The sequence below is a fragment of the Malania oleifera genome, chromosome 8 (genome assembly GCF_029873635.1).
Source record: "Malania oleifera isolate guangnan ecotype guangnan chromosome 8, ASM2987363v1, whole genome shotgun sequence".
Taxonomy (NCBI): Eukaryota; Viridiplantae; Streptophyta; class Magnoliopsida; order Santalales; family Ximeniaceae; genus Malania; species Malania oleifera.
Window position 1 is genome coordinate 23231858 of NC_080424.1, and position 19238 is coordinate 23251095.

Sequence of the window (19238 nt, forward strand, 5' to 3'; positions counted from 1 at the left end):
TCACCAAAGCTTCTTCACAATCACAACATAGTCCAAACCCCTCCTAGGGTGCGATATTGCCTTGCCACAGATGTATATAACCTAAATAAGACCTGATAAAGCCAGTTGAAGCAAAGACCACAAGGTTGAGCCCATGTAACAAACCATTAGCTACACTAAATCACCAAGATGCATCTTCTTCCTAAATCAATTCACAGCATTCCAATTGCACTTGTCACAAGTTTCCAACGATGGGCATGTAAAAAAACCCCCACTGAAGTTTAATTCTAGAACAAAATCAATTATGAGATGGTGAACCTAAGAAGGAAATACAAAACAAAAATTGGCCAGTTCCGTTTCTGATTCAGCAGCATAACAAACATACCAGAGCAAAGAACCAATCTTTCATCCAAGCTTCAGGCATTTGCCTGTGTGCATACCACAAAGTGTTCGATTTTTTGAGCATGTGTGTGGGTAAACTTTAAATATTTCTATGCAACAACATTAATATGCAAGCGGAGTCTAAGAAAAAAAGTTATTTGTCAGTCCTTTCATGCTACATTAGCCAGGCATATTGGATTTTAATGGACCACAAAAAAAAAAGGTGTTGCCAGAAAACAGAACCAACCCAGGCAAGAAGACTATGCAGACCCAAAACCATATCATCCACACCAAGAAGATTGTGCAAACCAACAAAACTAACGTGCAACTGCAACTGGATGAAATCACCAATTAGGTTTGTAGAGTCTGCCGCACAAAAATCTCAATTACAACTAACACGGCCATTAAAAATACTAGAGCAATCAAAACTTGGCTCCATATCTCTCTCCCTCTCATGTTTGACAACCATTTACAAAGCAAAAACTCTCTCTCAAAAGAAATTTACAAAGCGACAAAATGGCACCTACTTATTTCTTTTAGCTGCAAAAAAAAAAAAAAAAATGTAATTTTTTTTTTTATAAACATGATCGCAAAATGTACAAATTTTGGACAAAGATAACTTTTTTTTTTTACAACTGCATCAAACAGAAACTGGAGGTGGACCCCCAGTTGGAACACTCCTTTTCCTGTATAATTGGAAAATATGAAAACATGTAATGTAGAACTACAAGCCGGGGGTGGACCCCATTGGAGGCTAATTCTGAAGAACTGAATTAAGGGATTGCTGGGTCCAATATGTTAAGGAGTAGTTAATCAGAATTATGTTTACATGGGTGTTCATTTTTAATTTAAGTGTGCAGGAGGTTTTTTTTTAATTAGTAAGGGGTTCGTTTGTAATTCTTTTATTATTTATTTATATATAATTTTGAGCAGGTTGAATTGTTCCAAACAATTTTTTAGTAAATTTGAAATCTAAACAGTATGTGTGTTTCCTCATTGTATCTTCTTCATTCTCCTCTCTTTTCTCTCCCTTTTCATGCATCAGAGCCCACATATGGTTTCTCTTTCTACAACTTCTCACCCACTAATCTTCACCTTCAATCTTTTCTTCCACGTCTCCCATTCTGTTAATCTCTCATATTCTTCCCTTCTATAACCATGACCAGAAAAGGATCAAATAATTAACCCCCAAAAGGAAGGCCTGAAGCCCCTTAGTTCAACAAAAACCAATCATCCACCCTGCTGTCAGTCAAAAAATTCCAACCTTGCAAACTTCTTCAATCTTTCTTCCACTCTCCTTTATCAAATTTCAGTATCCTGCAAACCATCAAAATTAAACCACAACCACCACCAAGCCTCGAGTCCCACAGGGTGCGGTCACCTACATGAATTTTTTTCTGCAAATTTGCACAATCTTGGGCAATATCCTCTGGCAAATGGAAGGGAGGTTATTGCTGAGAGGAGATTAACTACACCAAACATCATGCCAAAAATACATTGTCCTCATTCCCAACTTGGAATTTGATATAGGACATGAATCTATCCCATCCATTCCTGATGAATTTCCACACTCTGATGCCATAACACCTCTCACTTCCATCATGGTCCAACCATTATGGCAGACTATATTTACAAGCAATGATTTCCCTCCAATAATGGTCCTTCTCCTTCATGAATCTAGATGCATTTCCCAGGTAAGCCTTGTTGAAAGTAGAGAGAGATTTAAGCCCCAAGCCTCCTTTTTGGATGGTTTGTTTGATCGCCCCCCATTTAACGAGATGATATTTGAATCCTCTGCCCTCCACCACAGAAATCTCTTTTGAATTCCTTCATTGAGCAAGGGATGGGAAAGAGGTATGTAAAATAAACCAGGATGTTGGGCAGTGTGCGCTGGGAGGTGAGTCACTCTGCTTTTGAGAGGTAGTTCCTGTTCCAACCAGCCAATTTCTTTCAAATCTTTCAATGATTGGGTCCAAGGCAGAGACCAATGTGGGTAATAGGAAAAACCCCTAGTGTGCAACCTAAAAGACCCACAAGGAGAGGTCCAACTATACTAATAATCTCACTTTTTTCCCAATTATTCTTCAGACCTGAAACTGCTTCGAAACCAAGGAAAATACAACTAAGGTTGAGGATTATCTGAGGATCATTTTCACAAAAGACAATGATATCATACACAAAAAGAAGATGGAAGAATTCCAAGACACTCACATTCTTTTCGACAATGAGACCTTCAAGAAGGCCCTCCTTCAGTAGCTTTTTCGAATCAAAAGACTCAACACTTCCATAACAACAAAAGGAGAGAGAGAGAGAGAGAGTCTCCTTGCCTTAGACCTCAAGAAAAGTGAAACAAGCCCAAAGGTCAGCCGCTAATGAGCACAAAAAAAGTTTGGGTAGTAATACATTGTTGGATCCATCTACACCAGAGCTCCCAAAAAAATACCCATTCTTCAAGAATATAAAGGAGAAAGTTCCAATTCACACAATCAAATGCTCTCACCATGCCAAGCTTAAAGACCACCCACTATTCATTCCCTTACTGTGGCCATCCACCACTTCATTTGCACCCAGGGCTGCCTCTATAATCTGCTTTCCTGCAACCAAAGCACATTGATGCTGGCCAATAACTTTTGGAATTGCTTTTTTAAGCCTCATAACGAGGACTTTGGATAGGATCTTAAAAATGCTGCCCACAAGGCTGATCGACAAAAGCTTTTGATGTTGCAAGCCCTTGTTTTCTTGGGAACCAAGGTGAAAAGAGGTGGAGTTGATGCTACCCACAAACCCACCCGTTCTGTAGAACTCATCAAAAATATTGAAAATATCATGTTCACGAAGGTCGCAATTCTTTTGGAAAAAAAAAAAAAAACCCAAAGTGAAACCATTAGGGCCAGGTGCTTTAGCCCCATTGCTGCCCTTGATGGCCTGATAAATTCCTCCTCATTGAAGGGCCTTTCAAGCCACTGCACTGAGGAAGGAACAAGGGCGCTCAAAGTTAGGCCATCAACTATTAGCCTCAAGTCTCCAGTTTGGTGTAAAGATTCTGGTAGAAATCACAGATGCTCCTTTTAATATCCTCTTCCAGCACAAGAGTCCCCCCATTTCAACCTTGATTCTGGCTGACAAGTTAAACATATGATGTGCATTAGCTGTTCAGTGGAAGAAACAGGTGTTCGGTTCCCCCTCCTTGAGCCAAAGTGCTTTGGATTTCTGTCTCCAAGTGGTTTTTTCCATGTTAATAACATCAACAAGCTCTTTCCTGAGCAAGATCCTTTTAGGGTTAGTTTCGACAATGAAGCCTTGACCTAACTCTTCAATGTCCAGCTCTTAAATGCAATCGAGGATTGCATTCTTTTTTAAGTGGATGTAACCAAAAGTATTTTTGTTCCAACATTTCATTTTTTCCTTCAGCCCTTCAATTTAGTGGCGGCTACAAAGCTTGTTTTTTCCCTCAAAATGAAGAGCAGTCGACCAATGCTTAACCAGATTACCGAACCTGTCATGCTAGAGCTACATGTTCTCGAAACAGAGAGGGTTTGGCCCCCATTTAACTCCTCCCGTGTCAAGAAGAATAAAGAAGTGATCCATGATCGGCCTTGGGAGCAGACTTTAGAGAAACCTTTGGAAAATTCCTTGCTGTGAGAGATTTTGTAAACCAAACCTGTAACCTCAACATCAGTTTCCCATGCAACACATCATTCTTGTTAGGGTCCTTCCCTTTCTTCAAACTACTTATGCCCACCTCTTATTTGCAAGATCAACAAGAATTATAAGTACATTACATTACAGGTCCAAGCATTTGACCATCTTTTCAAACGCCCATCCTATGATCTACCTTCCCATTGAAGCTTGTCACCAAAAGTTGCTTGAAAAAAGTTTCAAGTGCCCAATGCTGCAAGGGAAATTACAAACCATACCATTTTTTCCTTTCCCACCTCTCTGTCTGTTCCCACTCTGTTCCCCCTACTGAGGCTTAGCACAATGTATGTAATAGTCATTAATTAAAATATGTTTATATATGGGTTCATTTTTCTAATTGTGCATAGGATTAAAAAAAAAAAAACTACTTAAGAGTTCAATAATAAAAAGCTCGGTTTTTCTATATATAATAGTAGGTTGCATGCTTGAAAAAGTTATTTTATTGAATTTGAAAAACTAAGTGTTTCCCCATTCCCTTTATGTTCCTCTCTTCCCACTCTCCTATCCCTCTTTGATGTTACATCAACTTGTCATCACTTGTCTTCCTTGTAAGAGCAACAACAACAACACAAACCAACCCTTAAGCCGTCCCCAGTAGATTCGACAACATGAATGCTTTTCCGCCATTTTATGCAATCATGGGCAATTTCCCCCAACAAAATTCATGCTGTTAAATCCTTAGTCGTTATCTAATTCTTAGTAATTTTAGGTCTACCTCTACCCCTTCTATTGCCCTTCACAGTAACCTCCCTCTTCCTCCCTGGCACACTATTTGGCTTACGTTGCAAGTGCCCAAACCATCTAAGTCGTCCCTTCCTTATCTTCTACATGAGCTACACCGAACCTATGAATATGTTCACTTCTTAATTTATCTTCTAACATTATACCACAAATCCATTTTAGCATTCTCATCTCAAAATAGTTCACTTTTTGGATGTGTTGTCTCTTAGTCGCCTAACATTCTTATTCATATGGCATAGCTGGTCTTACAGCTATCTAATAGAACTTTTCCTTTTAATTTTAAAGGTATTCTATGATCACAAAGCACACTCGAAGCACTTCTCCATTTTATCCAACCTACTTTAACTCTATGCATTATATCTTCAATTTCTCCTCCAGCTTGCATAATAGATTCAAGGTACCAAATCTAATAGTGCTATTGATTTCGTCACCATCAAGTTTTCCTTGTAATAAGAAAAATAAAAAAACAGAGATAATTCTAAACACATCTTAAGCAAAAGGAAATAACTACATGAAGGTAAATCTTCAAAAAATAAAAATAGCATACGTTTTTGAGAGCATACCTAGGTGGGTGAGAAACCATTGGAGTCTTTACTCCCCCGTTTTTTTAGATTGTCTAGGTTACATAATTCTAGATTATTGATTCCTACACTTTGGAAGGAGACCCTCTCTAGGGATTTTCATTTTTTCAAGAATATTAATGTGGGAGAGAGTAATGATTTAACCATTTTATTGAGTGCTGGAATTTTTTTCTCCAACAATGAGAGATGACTCAAGGATTTGGGTAGGGGATTCCTATTGTTCTTTTTCCACCAAGTTTTTTTTTTTCCTCTTAACTTATGAAATCCTTGAGCCCTTGCACTTTCACTGTGAATAACTTTATATGGAAAGCTAAGGTTACTTTCAAAATAAGGGCTTTCATCTGGACCTTGGTCCTTTACTGGCTTAATACTAATGATATTTTGCAGCTGCAGAGGCCTCACACATATTTTGCAGCTGCAGAGGCCTCACAAAGCTATAAATCCAGTTATTTGTTTTATGTGCATGATTCTAATGAAACTATCAACCATTTGATCCTTTGTTTCCAGATGGCTAAAGAGATGTCGGTTAGGTTATTTTCAATCTTTGGTGAGGATGCGGTCTTCCCACGGATTGTTGAAGCCTTCTTGAAAGTGTATTATAAAGGCTTTAGAAGAAGTAAGGATGAGATGGTTCTTTGGAGATGTGCTATATTTTCCATCCTTTGAACTCTTTGGACAGAATGGAAGGTAAGTATTTTTAATGGCAAAGCAACCCCAATTTGTATCCTATAGGACAGAGTTGGTTTCCTAGCATCTTCTTGGGCTCATTCTTTTGGCTATTTTTGGGGATTACTTTTGTCAAACCTTCAGTGGAACTGGAGGGATGCATTACTATAAATTCTTTTACTTCTTTAGCTTTTTAGGAGAATCTCTTATCCTCCACCTGTAGTAAATTCTTCTCTCTTGTTAATGAATTCTTTTAAAATCAAATATATATGTGTATATATACAATTAATCTTACATTAATGCAATTTTTGCATTCAAAAATAAAACAGGCAAAGGAGATGCTGAAATGTATGGAGCAACTACATGGAAGCTATCCTGCTATTTACATTTTACACAAGTACTTATTTTAGGTACTTTTTTCAATAAGCACTTATTTTTTAACTGGTACCAAACAGGGGCTTAAATGCAGTCAACTACAAAAGACTCATTACAACACATGATATATTTATTTCCTTTAGTACCCACTTCAGCAAATAAAATAAGTGCACAGCCAACGGAAATGTGGTAAAATTTAATACACGTACACACATATCACTTAAAGTGAGGAAACATTTGCGTGGCTTACTTTCAATTTTTCTCGCTTGATTATTCTCTCACAAAGAAGGCGCAATCGCTCTAATTCAACCTGTGCAAAAGTAAATCACAAAGTGGACAATTAGAACAGTTATCTTTTAAGAAAAATGAATCTCCAGTATTAATTAAAGAAGAAAAGATTGTTTCAATCAGCACTGTTCAACCTTACTATTCCTGAAATGCCCTCATTCTTCCATGAGTTTAGAATTAAAATAAATTCACCAAATAAATGAGTAAATAGTAAATTGAGATTCCCTAAAAAAAAAAAATTAACCATAACTCTATATTATCTCCCCAACAAACAGTAAGTTTGGACCTGCGGAGCACATACATAGCATGTGCCCACAGCTAGCATACATTAAACACAAGACAATCATATGCAAAAATTACATCAAACCAAAAAAATCTCTATGAACATAACAATGAAACTATTGCATGAGTGAAAACACAGAATAAAAACAATTAGACTAAGTCAGAGGGGAGATCCAGGGACACTTGAGATAAAATTAAGTACAGAACAATAACTTTAATTTTAGGGTAAATAATTTTCATGTGCTGTAGTATTGAAGAGACAGTTTCAAAATGTCAATGAGAACCATGTTTAAAAATAGTCCAATTTTCTGAAACAAAATTCACTCAAAGAGCAGATTTAAAATTCAGGAATTTTTTAGTTTAAGTTTCAATGACATAACCATGAGTAACAAGCCCAGGCAATTTTAGTTGGATAGAAGAAGAAATTTATAAAGGAACAAGCACACTAAGGGATAGGGATGTTCGTGGGTCAGGTTGAGCTCAAATTTCCAACCAAACCAATTACGTTGGTTTGATAAAAAAACTCAAACCTAAGTTGAACCATATTGGATGCAGCTTGAATCAGTTTGGGTCAGGTTGACACAAGTGAATGGGATCAGGTTGGCGGTTTAGTTTTATTTTTTCAAAGAAGAAATTAACATAGAAAAGTATAAGTGAAATTGAAATTTTGCAAAACATATGCAAGTGTCAACAGATCAAAAGATATAGATTGAACTGGAAAAAGTTTCTCTAAAGAACCTTAAAACATCAAAGCAACACCCAAAATATGCAACATTCAGCCTTCTCTCCCGTTTATTTTTGTTGTTTCTTTTACTTTTTTACCATTATATTTAGGTTGGGTCGGGTCAGGTGATTTGCACCCCCAATCCATCATCCGACCCACACGTTCAGTTTGTATGGAATTAAAATCCACAATCCAACCAAAATTCTTCTCTGAAACCATTCTTTGTAGGCAATTTGGATTGGGTTGGGTCAGGTTGGTCAGTTCTATGCATGTCTTAAATTTCCACAAAATTGTCGAAATTTCAGGTTTCCGTCATCCTTGAAATCAAAATGGCAATCGATTTATGTCTTGCATAATTCCCGTCGAATCTCAATGAATCATCTGAAATTTATAGAAATCTCGAAATTTTAGCAAAACTTGTCGAAATTTTAACTATACAATGAAATTTCCCCGGAATCCAAATAAGAGATTTAGGAGTAAAGTGAAATTTCTCTCTTGATTTATTTTATTTATTTTTATCGAAACAAAAGATTATTACAAGTGCTTTTGAAATTATATGAAAATATAAACTAACAGCAACATTTTATTTAACCATTCATGTCTAAATTATCATTATTTGTATAATAAATAATATTTAAATGATTTACAAATTTCATTTGTATTAACTGAATATGTTTAATGTACATTTATCTTACAAATATGTTTGATACACATACAATATTACAAGTTTTCCACCTCATACACGACATAGATATATTTAACTTGTAATATATTTGTCCTAAAACTTACATCATTATGTTTATTAACCATTTCTAAAGATTCACAAAGAATCTCATGCTTTACTACTAATTTCCGTTATTTTTTCAAATCAAAATCGAATTGACATTGAAAACAAAATTTCTGTCGAAATTTCTGTACTTTTGGAGCTTCAAAATTTGAGTGGAAATCGATATTTAAGACCTTGGACTTCTATGAACACTCCTATCAAGGGAGAACAGATGTCCTTCAACCAAAAAAAATGATAAAATAACCCTCATATCCCTCTGCTAATCATTTGAATATATGACCCTAAACACCAGAAGCTAAAACCTGAACCACTTATCACAAATAGCATAATGTATCCTGATCCTTGAAAATGACTCCTCTCCTTCAGTAGAACCCAAAGGGCAGAAAACCAAGTACATATGACAACACCTTCCCAAACATACTCTCACCAAAAATGACATAACTTTGCCCCTATAAATTCACCCACACCAACCAGTTTCATCTGCTCTCCCTTGACATTAAACCAAAACAGCATGGCCACTTCTAAAGAAGCAGGCGACCACTCATCTTATTAGAAATTAGACATATCATAAAATGTCAGGAATGAGTTCCCTGTAGGTCTTTTTCACTAGCAAAACTATTAGCATCAATTCTACTGAGAGTCAAAGTCCAAGTGAATGCCTAAAGTTTAGAAAAATCTTGGCCTTCTAAATTGCCTTATCCAACAGGAAGGACAGAAGAGAATAGAATCTCAACTATGCAACAAAAAGGATTGCAACAGGCATCTCAAAAGCTTTGCTCTCTTCAAAACATCCCATGTCCCATCTAGGGTGAGAACAAAAGAATGAAAAGCAATCATCTAATTGACTAGTTCATCAAATAATTTGTCAACAAGATTCCAGGGGAAATTTTGAAAATCCCACAAAAACAATTCTATATTAGAATAAAAAGATGAGATTGGAGCACTAATTTCATATGCTAGAATTTCAAACAGATACATGTTTATGAAGAAGTAGCACTTAACTAACTTGAATAAAAAGAAGGCCTTAAAAATTGCTATATTTCACAATTACGCAACATTATTTGTAAAATCTACCAGATAGATAAAAAGACAAAAATTATTCCCAAACACATAATAAATTCTAAAAAAATTGCATAACTTGCTTGATCTGAAAATCATGAATGTGGATGGCTCGTTACATACTTTTACAGAGAATGTATTACAAAATATGGAATTGAAAAATATTAAAAAGCCAATAAAATGAAACTCTTTTCTGATTGAAAAATAAATACTAAACAGGGGAAATGATTACAGACTCAATGAGGACAAGACACAGTCCTCTTTTTTCAAAAAAATGACTGGTAAGATTTATGCCTTGGATTAATACTCCCCACCCTGACCTTTTACCTCCTAACCCAGAACTCAGCGCACAAACAAATGAACCAATCAACTTTGTCCACCATCAAAAGATAGAAAACTTTCGAACCTTCTTTACACAGTTATTCTGAGAAGAATGACCTTCAAGCCCTCAAGCACAAGGTCAAAGGATTTCCTCTCCACAGCAACTGTTCTTCACTCATCGCCATGCATGAGCGAAAAAAGGGAAGCGAGAGAGATTATAAACTTCTCTTTTTTTTGTCCCAGAACTTCAGCATTTCATAAAATTAAAAAAATCTATCTTGTAATATATTACCAGCAAACAGCTTTCCATAGAAAACTTTTTTTCTTGTTTTTTTTTTCTTTTTAATTTTTTTAATTATTAACATTTGAACATTGAATTTCCCTAAACCCACTCCAACTGTTTACCACCTGAGCCCGGACAAATACAATTACATATCACATTTTAAATCTATCTTCCGCCAACTTCAAAATAATAACAAAATAATCTACCTTGTTCGAGAATATATTTACGGTCCAGGGTACAAACCAGTTTTTATGTGTGCAAGAACGAAGAGGTTCATTTTGCATAAAAGTGGCAGACATTTTGCATAAAAGTGGCACTCATGGAGGACAAACTTTACCTACAACCAAACCAAGCCTATTCAAACTCAACAAACCCCCAAAAGGTGGTGAGTGCTATTAAATAGACCAATATGGCAGTAGTACCACATCTAAACCAAAATAATTGATTACATAGGAATATATATACACACTCACACAGATATATACATACATATAAATATGTAAGCATACATGAAGGATGACTTAAAAATGCACAGCACGGAGAATTTTCTATTAATAGGAACGAATGCTTAGCATAATATTTACTTTAGAACTGTTTGTTCCAACAGCATAAGTAAAATTATGGGGGAAGCATTTTTTTTTAAATGAAATAAATAATAAAAAATAAAGGAGACATATAAAATGCCCATTCTCCATGTTTTTGCTTGTATTTTATTATTCATCCCTTAAAATACCGACTCAAATCAGTAAATCACAATCATGAAAAACCATAAATAGAACCAACCAATGTTTTAAAAGACAAAGGCATAAGGCGAGGCCTTTTAATACTTAAGAGGCGAGGTGTAAGCCTCAAGCCTTTTGAGAATTTTATTTTTAGATAAAAATATGAAAATAAATTACATATATTTTAAAAATCATTAAAAGAACAAATATAATTTGCAAACTATTTGTTGGCTATTCAAAAATTGCTAACTTGAATTCATTACTAAATCATGACAAGTGATAGCATAAATTACAAAGTTCAAATTACTTTCAAGACGGAAGATACAACTCTCGATTATTCTGGAAAGGTTGAGGTTCAAGAGTTTTAGCAATCAACTGATATTATGTCATTCCTTTTATATAAAACATGGAGTCAAAATTTCCACTCAAATCTAACAAGAAAATCACACACCAAAAGTGTGTAAGCCTCAACTAGAAAGGCACAAAAGGCATGCCTTTGTATAAATGTGTCAGCCTCGGTATCTAATGCATTAGCTATTTTGGACTTTGGCATTTTAAATTGATACTAGGCATACCTTGCTTTGAGGCAAGTCTCGATTGAGCCTTTTAAAACATTGGAACCAACAGTGCAACCACTGCCCCTAGGTTTTGAATTCTTCAAATGTAACCATCCAGCCCCAAATTCTGTTCCAGCCCCAGATCTGGTGGCCAGAGAACAACCCTTTAGTGTGACTTCATTCATGTAGTCCATTCCTGACCAGTACTTCTATTCCCCATAAATAAAAAGACGAAAAACAAAAAACAAAAACAAAAACAAAAAAAAAAAAAATTCCCATGAAAGGGGCTGCAGAAAACAATGCCCGACATCCCAATCCCTATACACATATCTTCCATTACCTGAATCACTATCTCTTCTTGAACAATGTTAATACCTTTCAACATCATCTCCGAGCCATGATATAACATTATAGCACAGATCTAGGTACAAATTAATTTTTCTCCTCATCACTTTAGAGTCTAGATCTAAAGCCCTTCCATAGCTTTTTCTATATGATTTATAGGACCCTTGAAATATTTGGATTATGCAGCCTCAGGGATTTCTTTTATCCTCATTTCCTCTCAACAAAAAAATTTATATTTATATTACATTACATTAAGTATACATGATTTACGACCATGCTACATAGTATTCATGAATATATATGGTAATTGCAAAAAAATCATATTTAACAAATTAATTTCAAATAAATGCAGTTCTCCTTTCTTTTACAATATGTACAAAATATACAGTTCTTGGAAAAAGAACCCACATAATTTTCCAACTGGCCAACATTGTCTAGCTGTTGAACTAGTTAGAAGATTATGCAGGTACTTTTTTAAACAGAATGTCCCTTTTAAAACAGAAATTTTTTGCTAGATAATTAAATTCAAAATGTATTTCTAATCATGTGAAACAGGGTCTCTAAGTAATAATTACAGAAAAATTTACCCAAGATAGAGCTTCCAAAAAAATAATAATAATTACATGCATCTTGTTACACATCTTATATAATCCTAATAAAATAGATTACATTTCTTTGAAATTAATGGCAAAGTGACAGCTTCTATCTGTTAATAGAATTACAAGTGAAGTTTAGCCAAGTCAAACAAATCATAATCAAACAAACATGACCAAATAATTAGTTCCGGAAAAAGTGCTTATTTGAAAAATTATTTATCTAAAAGTAATCTACTATTACTTATTATAAGTACTTTTTCACACAAGTACTTTGTCCAAAAAAAAAAAACCCTGTTTTCAGAAAATACATACTTTCCTAAAAAAAAAAAAAGGTTGTTTGAAGAAGTACTTAATGAAGTTTAAACCAAACATTGCTTATTAACATAAGTTCTTATAAAAAGTATTTTTCCGAAGAAGTACTTATTTTTTAAGACATTTCAAACAGGGGCCATATCATGAAGCACAATAAAGAAACAATGATTGACTTTTCAACAATTAACAACACTGGAACCAACAATTTCCCACAAAACAAAACAGAAATGAATTCAACCAAAACTAGAACAATGGAGCAAGCTGCAACAAATAGAGAAGACAATCTGTACTCACCCTAATTTGTTTCAGGCTCTTTAATTCTTCAACACCATGCTTTTGAGTCTCAGCCTGTATAAATTCAAGAATGTTAAGATGAGCCATAAGGCTTCTTCTTCTTCTTCTTGTTTTAAGATGAACCATGAAGAAATGATGACCACAAAAGCACACCACATTTTAATGTAAGAAGAAATTAAATTCAACCTTTGCTCTCTGCTCCACACTATGCTTTTCACAATAAGCCTTGTGTTTCAGCAAGCCACTTTTTGTCTTCATATTCATGTATAAGCCAACATCTCTAGCACAGGAAGGATGAAAAGTGCTCTGACAGTGGCCATAGTTGCACTACAAACATGAAAATTAGAGATGATTTATTATCAGTTCTCAGATGCAAATGACTCCTTATGGTAGAATGAACAAACAAAAATCCAAAGCCAACTTTCACCTTTATGCAGACACCATGCTTGCGATGGCAGAGATAACAAACATCACTCCCCTTCGTCAGAGCCTCCTGGCATTCCATTATATATAATGGTAAGTGTTACATGAGAATTTCAGCACCACTCACATAGGCTGGCAGAAACAATGAATACAAATTTCGCAGTTCATGAAAATTATACTGCCACTAGTATCTTCTTACATCAGGCACTTGCACGTAACATAAACTACTAATTGTATTTATATCCAAGATTCAAGTAGACATACCATTCCATCAACAAGATTAAGTTGCCCCCTTCTGTATGTTGATTCAAGCACCCACTAGGACACGTAATGGTAATGCAAATTAGAAACAACTATAATCCTAATGCCAGGTTGAACAACAAAAGAAGAGCTGCATTCTTTGCTTTACCTCAGCACAGAATGCATGGATCCATTGACCATCTGTCGACTTTCTAAAAGCCCCAGTAGTGCCACCACATAAGCCACATTCTGCAACCAAACAAGGCTTTTCCCAAGAATTGACAACTGGCACTCCAGATAAATTTGACAACTCTTCACATAATTCACAGTACCATGGACCCGTAGAGTCCTTAGCACTTCGATAGCAATCTAGATGAACAGCAACCTGATAGGTAATAACTATGTAAGAACTCAATAAAATAAAATTCAAATGTTCTAAATCTACTTGTCACTATGGCTAGACAACCTTGCAACCAGAACATATTAATATCGGGTTCAATATCGTCTCAGACCGCCCGCAGATGTCACAGGATCTGGGATGTTCTTTGGAGAAATCAGATGTTAACTGAGGAAAATTAGAGTGCTTTTCTGACGAAACCCTTGCAAAAGCTACCCGAGGAAGTGTCTCTTTTGCCCGTGACCCCAGCTGAGGATAAAGCCCAGACCTCGCCCTATTTGTGTTCAATTTTGGTGGCTTCTGCAATGGGGAAAATAAAATGATGATTAAAACAATTAGGCAATGAGAATTAGTGTAGTAGTAGTAGTAGCAGCAGCAGCAGCAGCAGCAGCAGTAATAATAACAACAAAAATAAAAAGTTTTATGACCTGATAAACAGATTCATCAAAGACATCTTTCCTAAAAGATGAAACCCTAGATGAAGCAGCAGCAGCAGCAGTAGCAGCAGCTAATATGGCCTGCGCTTCCTTGTGTCTTCGCTCTTTCCTTCCCTGCTTCTTTGCTTCTCTAAGTTCACAGAGATATTGATTAACAAGGACAGCATCCCATCTTCGCTCCCGTGCAGCATGGATTGCCTCTGGTAGACTCTTTGCAACTTTACAAATTAAATCATCTGCAAAAATAGTATATAAACAAACAAAACTACTTAAAATACAAATGACTGTAATAAAGCATACAGCAAATTCAAATCTAAAAGTACAAGGATCTAGAAACAGAACGTTCCAAGATCGTTGCATGGGGGAAAGGAGGGCAAAAATACAAAGAAAAAGATCAAGGAAGAGACCAATGAAACATTTTTTAGCAAGTCCATTGTTTAGCAGTCTATGCTGAAAATAAATGAGCTCCCCTTCCACTTCATCTTCCGGAGACAAATCTAAAATTCCCATGTTCTTAGCCTTAACCAACTGTTCTAAATGTACTCCATCAAATATTTTAATCTTGTCCATGAGACTTGAATGCTGATTTCGGTGATAACAACAAACACCAGCACTTGAAGACGCCTCCATAGAAGAAAATTCTCTCTCTCTAGAACCTGAAAAGCTAAGTCAGTAAACATTTGAGCCACTTCATATATGACATCATGCATGAGACAAAAAAGGCTTTACCAAGCACCCCATCTGGAACTTGCATCAATTTTTCATGAATAAATGGGTGAATATAAGAACTAGACTCTGATCCTGCATTTCTGCATAAAAATGAAGAAGTTAGAGATGTTCAGAAAAAAAAAAAACCTTAGAAATTTAGAGTACTGAAAAAAAAAATTAGTTTCCTGGATCAACAAGCAAGTGCTTTGTTAACAAAAAATCTACAAATTAAAAAGAATAAAAAGCATTGTCTTTCAAAGCTCACATGAGATCAGGGACAATTGAATCCCCAGCAACTGAACAACGAAAACCTCCATTATCTGAAATCAGCGAAGTGCTCTGAGCATGAATACCAGCCTCCCCTGCTTGGTCAGTTTCAGAGCTGTAGTTTTGTGGTTTAACAGGAATACCTGTACAACATGTTCTAATGATGCTCAAAAAGGAAACAAGAAACAACACAGTTTATATATTAAAAAAACAGCCTAAACATTTAAAAAACAGCTGCTGTGGAAGCAGTATTCATTACAAATAATATATTGAACATGAAAGAAGAACCAAAACACCTACAGAGAAGTGGACATCCTTTGAACTCTAGATAGGAAAATTTGATTATAAGGACACAGTTCAAGCATACAGAACCAACTCAGCCATGCAGAACACTGATTACTGTACATCAATTTTACCATTAATAAAATAAGGACAAAACCACAGAAAATTACTCAAGTCACTCATGGAAAATGAACACAGTACAAACTTACGATTCACGATTCAATTCACACTCAATTCATATCAATTCTGCACCTAATCGACACCAATCTTACTAGCGAATCTAAAATCAACTGAATCGTTGTTTAATCTACTGAATTGATCAGAATCTCTCGATTCACACGATTCTAGACCTATCATATCCTAACGAGCCCAACTAGTTTAAAACCCCCAAAGCAACATTTATTTCTTTTTTTATCGCTTTTTTTTTTACATGATTACCTTCCTTTCCTTGTTTGAGTCAATTTTTTGTGCTTAAAAAATTGTGAAAATAGAACTTTGGGTCGTATGTTACCTTCTCAAAACAATTTTTTTAAACTTGATATTAAACATATGGGTTGACTCTTATACTGACAATAATTACAACAAAGATTTCATCAAGCCATATGTCAATTCAGGCAACAACTCATCCATTCTCCATGCCATTTGCAAAAAACTAGTTCTTACGTGTGACACGCACATAAAGGATTGGAGGGAAGAAGTCACAATTTTGAATTAATTCAAATGTAGAGTTAAAACACAGGAAGTTAACAACACTGTTCAAGAAAAAAATTGTAACAATCAAAAGAGAAAAATTGAGAATTGCCACACGAAAGCAACAAAAGTAAGCAGAAATCTAAACCAGAAGGATTAGGAGCAAATTAATAATGTCACCTTGTATAAAAAATAAAAATAAAAATAAAAATAAAAGGAAACTATATGCATGAAAACAGCAAAGATTTCCTTATCAGGATTGATCTATAATATTTCAAGACAGAAACCCTACCACAGAGTCTAGAACCTGAACCTCTTTTTGGCATAGGGTTATTTGCAGTAAAATTCTACTTCAACAAAATAGGTGGGATGCTAAAATTTGAGTTAATATTATTAGTTTGTGTCACAGATTTGTCATAATTTTGGGCCCAATTCATATCACAAGGTTGGTAAGGGGCAGACAGTTTCAGTTTTGGATAACTTTTGAATTGGGGAAGCTCCTTTTGTCTGTTTTGTATCCTCACTTGTTTTGTTTATCTAAGGGCGAACTTTAAATCAACAGTAAGATTGCTCCTTTGTGACAAGTTGGTCACGAGTTCAAGTCCAAGGAAACAACCTCCCTACATAAAAGCATGAGTAAGTACACTGTGATGACCCTCCCCCTACCCTCACAAAGCGGGTAGCCTTCCGGCCCATGGACGTCCCTTTACTTCTTTTGTTTATCTACCCTTCATGGGTGTTCAATCTTACACTCCCTTTCTTTGCACAATGATGGCCAGTCTTGGCATTTCAATTTATGTGAAATCCAAACGATAGGGAGATAGATGAGCTTGTCCTTTTGTTGGACGTGCTCAATTATTTTCACAATTTTGGGGCAGAGGGATAGAAGAATTTAGTTCTTGCTTCTTCTTCGGATATTTCTTGCAAGTCCCTTCAGCCTCATTTAATTCATGATCCACATGATATTCCTTTTGGGCTTCATTCTTCAATTCAGAAAGCAAACATTCCTTCAAAAATGAATGTTTTTACCAGGACTATAATCCTTAAATAAAATTAATATTAATGATGTGCTTTGGAAGTGGAGTACAAATATTTGACACCGGGCATTTGTGTCTTCTATTCTAGGAGTGTGAGAATTGCACACATCTTACAATACCCTTTTACTTGGATGCTAATAAATAGCTTGGTTAGTGCTCTGTGGGAGCATTGACATGCTCCTTTGCATGCAATATGATTGTTATGCATAGAGGGTTTGGTCGGTGAAAAGAAAAGAAAACTTTGGCAATGTGCATTTCTTACTGTTATTTGGCGCATTTGGCTAGAGAGGAAAGCAAGAATTTTTAAGGGGCTCTGTAATTCTACTTGGTCTGGAGCACAATGGTTTTCCTTGCACTGTTATTGTGTGCTCTGCTTATGCCTAAAATGTTTCCGTAGCAGATTTGCATAGAGATTGGAGTACTTTCTTTCACCAAATTTGTACTATAATTCTCTCTATTTTCTTTGTATCTCCTGTTTTGTGGGGGTTTGTCCTCTCATGTTTTTTCTTTTTCTTTGGTCGTATTCTTTCCTCTTTTTTTGTTTTTCTTTGTTTCTCTTGTTTTGTGGGGCATTGTCCTCTCATATAGTTTTTCTTTTTTCTTTGGTTGTATCCTTTCCACTCTTTTTGTTTTATCAAAAAAATGTAAATTGATTAAAAATAAAAAATAAAAATGCTTCGTTAAGAAAATTACAGTAAATCTCAAACAGCGGATAAGATTAGACCATTGAAAGAGATTTTTCTTAAAAGAATTGCAATGCTTCCCTCCATCGTTTCCCCTTCCTGACCCCTCCTTCCTGGTTCACGGCATGGCCTCCTCCCTCTTGCAATGATGGGAGGCATCCTTAAACCTAAAGTCCCTTGTTCGTTTCTCCAACCCCCCCCCCCCCCTTCCCCTTCCCCTTCTTTCCCCAGCCTTCTCTTTCTCTCTGCAAACCATAAATCTTCTGCGTTACCTAGGGGAGGAAACTAACATCCTGAGACTCACGAAACTTCTGAAAGGTCGCCGCACTTCCATCTTTCTGGATTTGGAGCATCTTGCTTGGTTCCTACAAGCTTGGGAAGATTTCTAGAACTCAAGAAGAAGCCCCGTGATGGACAACCACCAATGGAGAATTTTAGGTGTTCATATTGTATCTAGATTTTTATATTTTAGTTTGGGACTTAGAATTTATATTGGCACCTATGAGGAAGAGTGACTTAGTTACTGTGGGGGGCAGTAGAAGGGGTACGGGTAGACCTAAAATAACTTGATAGGAGATAGTGAGTAAGGATTTAATATTCTTGAATCTATCAAAAGAAATGATCCAAGATCGCATAACTTGGCGGAAAAAGATTCATATAGCCGACCCCACTTAGCGGGACTAAGGCTTGGTTTTGTTGTTTTTGTTGTTGTTAAGTACTATAGGGTTATTTTGTAATTTCTTGTTTTATTGGAGCTTTTCTTCTTCTAATTCTCTCAATTCTCTCTCCATATATAAAGTTATGTATTTGTCCTACATCAAATTGGTATCATAGCCTAATTCGATTCAGTCCCTGACTTCCCTGTTGCTGTTCTTCCATCAGATTTGTAATTACTACAACAATCTCCATTAAGGTTCATCCAAAAACTCAAACCACATCCACCACTCAACTGCATTATATCCTAACAGGCTTCATCACTGCAATAACAAGTCAGAAGTCGCAGGAAAATCCCAGAAAACAGCAGCCATCAGCCTGCAAGTTTTCCAGGAAATTAAAGTCATGCCACTGGTTTCGAAACCCTA

General features: G+C 35.7%; 1 protein-coding gene across 1 annotated transcript in view; it reads right to left on the reverse strand.

The window, feature by feature from the left end:
• LOC131162404 (uncharacterized) overlaps nucleotides 1-19238 on the reverse strand; it is a 58215-nt gene that overhangs the window by 17067 nt on the left and 21910 nt on the right. The window contains exons 7-17 of the mRNA XM_058118849.1: nucleotides 15463-15607; nucleotides 15219-15298; nucleotides 14897-15145; nucleotides 14481-14725; nucleotides 14122-14352; nucleotides 13825-14040; nucleotides 13680-13733; nucleotides 13420-13485; nucleotides 13179-13319; nucleotides 12993-13046; nucleotides 6673-6732 (exon numbers count right to left, since the gene is read on the reverse strand). Coding sequence (XP_057974832.1) covers nucleotides 6673-6732; nucleotides 12993-13046; nucleotides 13179-13319; nucleotides 13420-13485; nucleotides 13680-13733; nucleotides 13825-14040; nucleotides 14122-14352; nucleotides 14481-14725; nucleotides 14897-15145; nucleotides 15219-15298; nucleotides 15463-15607 — 1541 coding nt within the window. The remainder of the gene's footprint in view (nucleotides 1-6672; nucleotides 6733-12992; nucleotides 13047-13178; nucleotides 13320-13419; nucleotides 13486-13679; nucleotides 13734-13824; nucleotides 14041-14121; nucleotides 14353-14480; nucleotides 14726-14896; nucleotides 15146-15218; nucleotides 15299-15462; nucleotides 15608-19238) is intronic.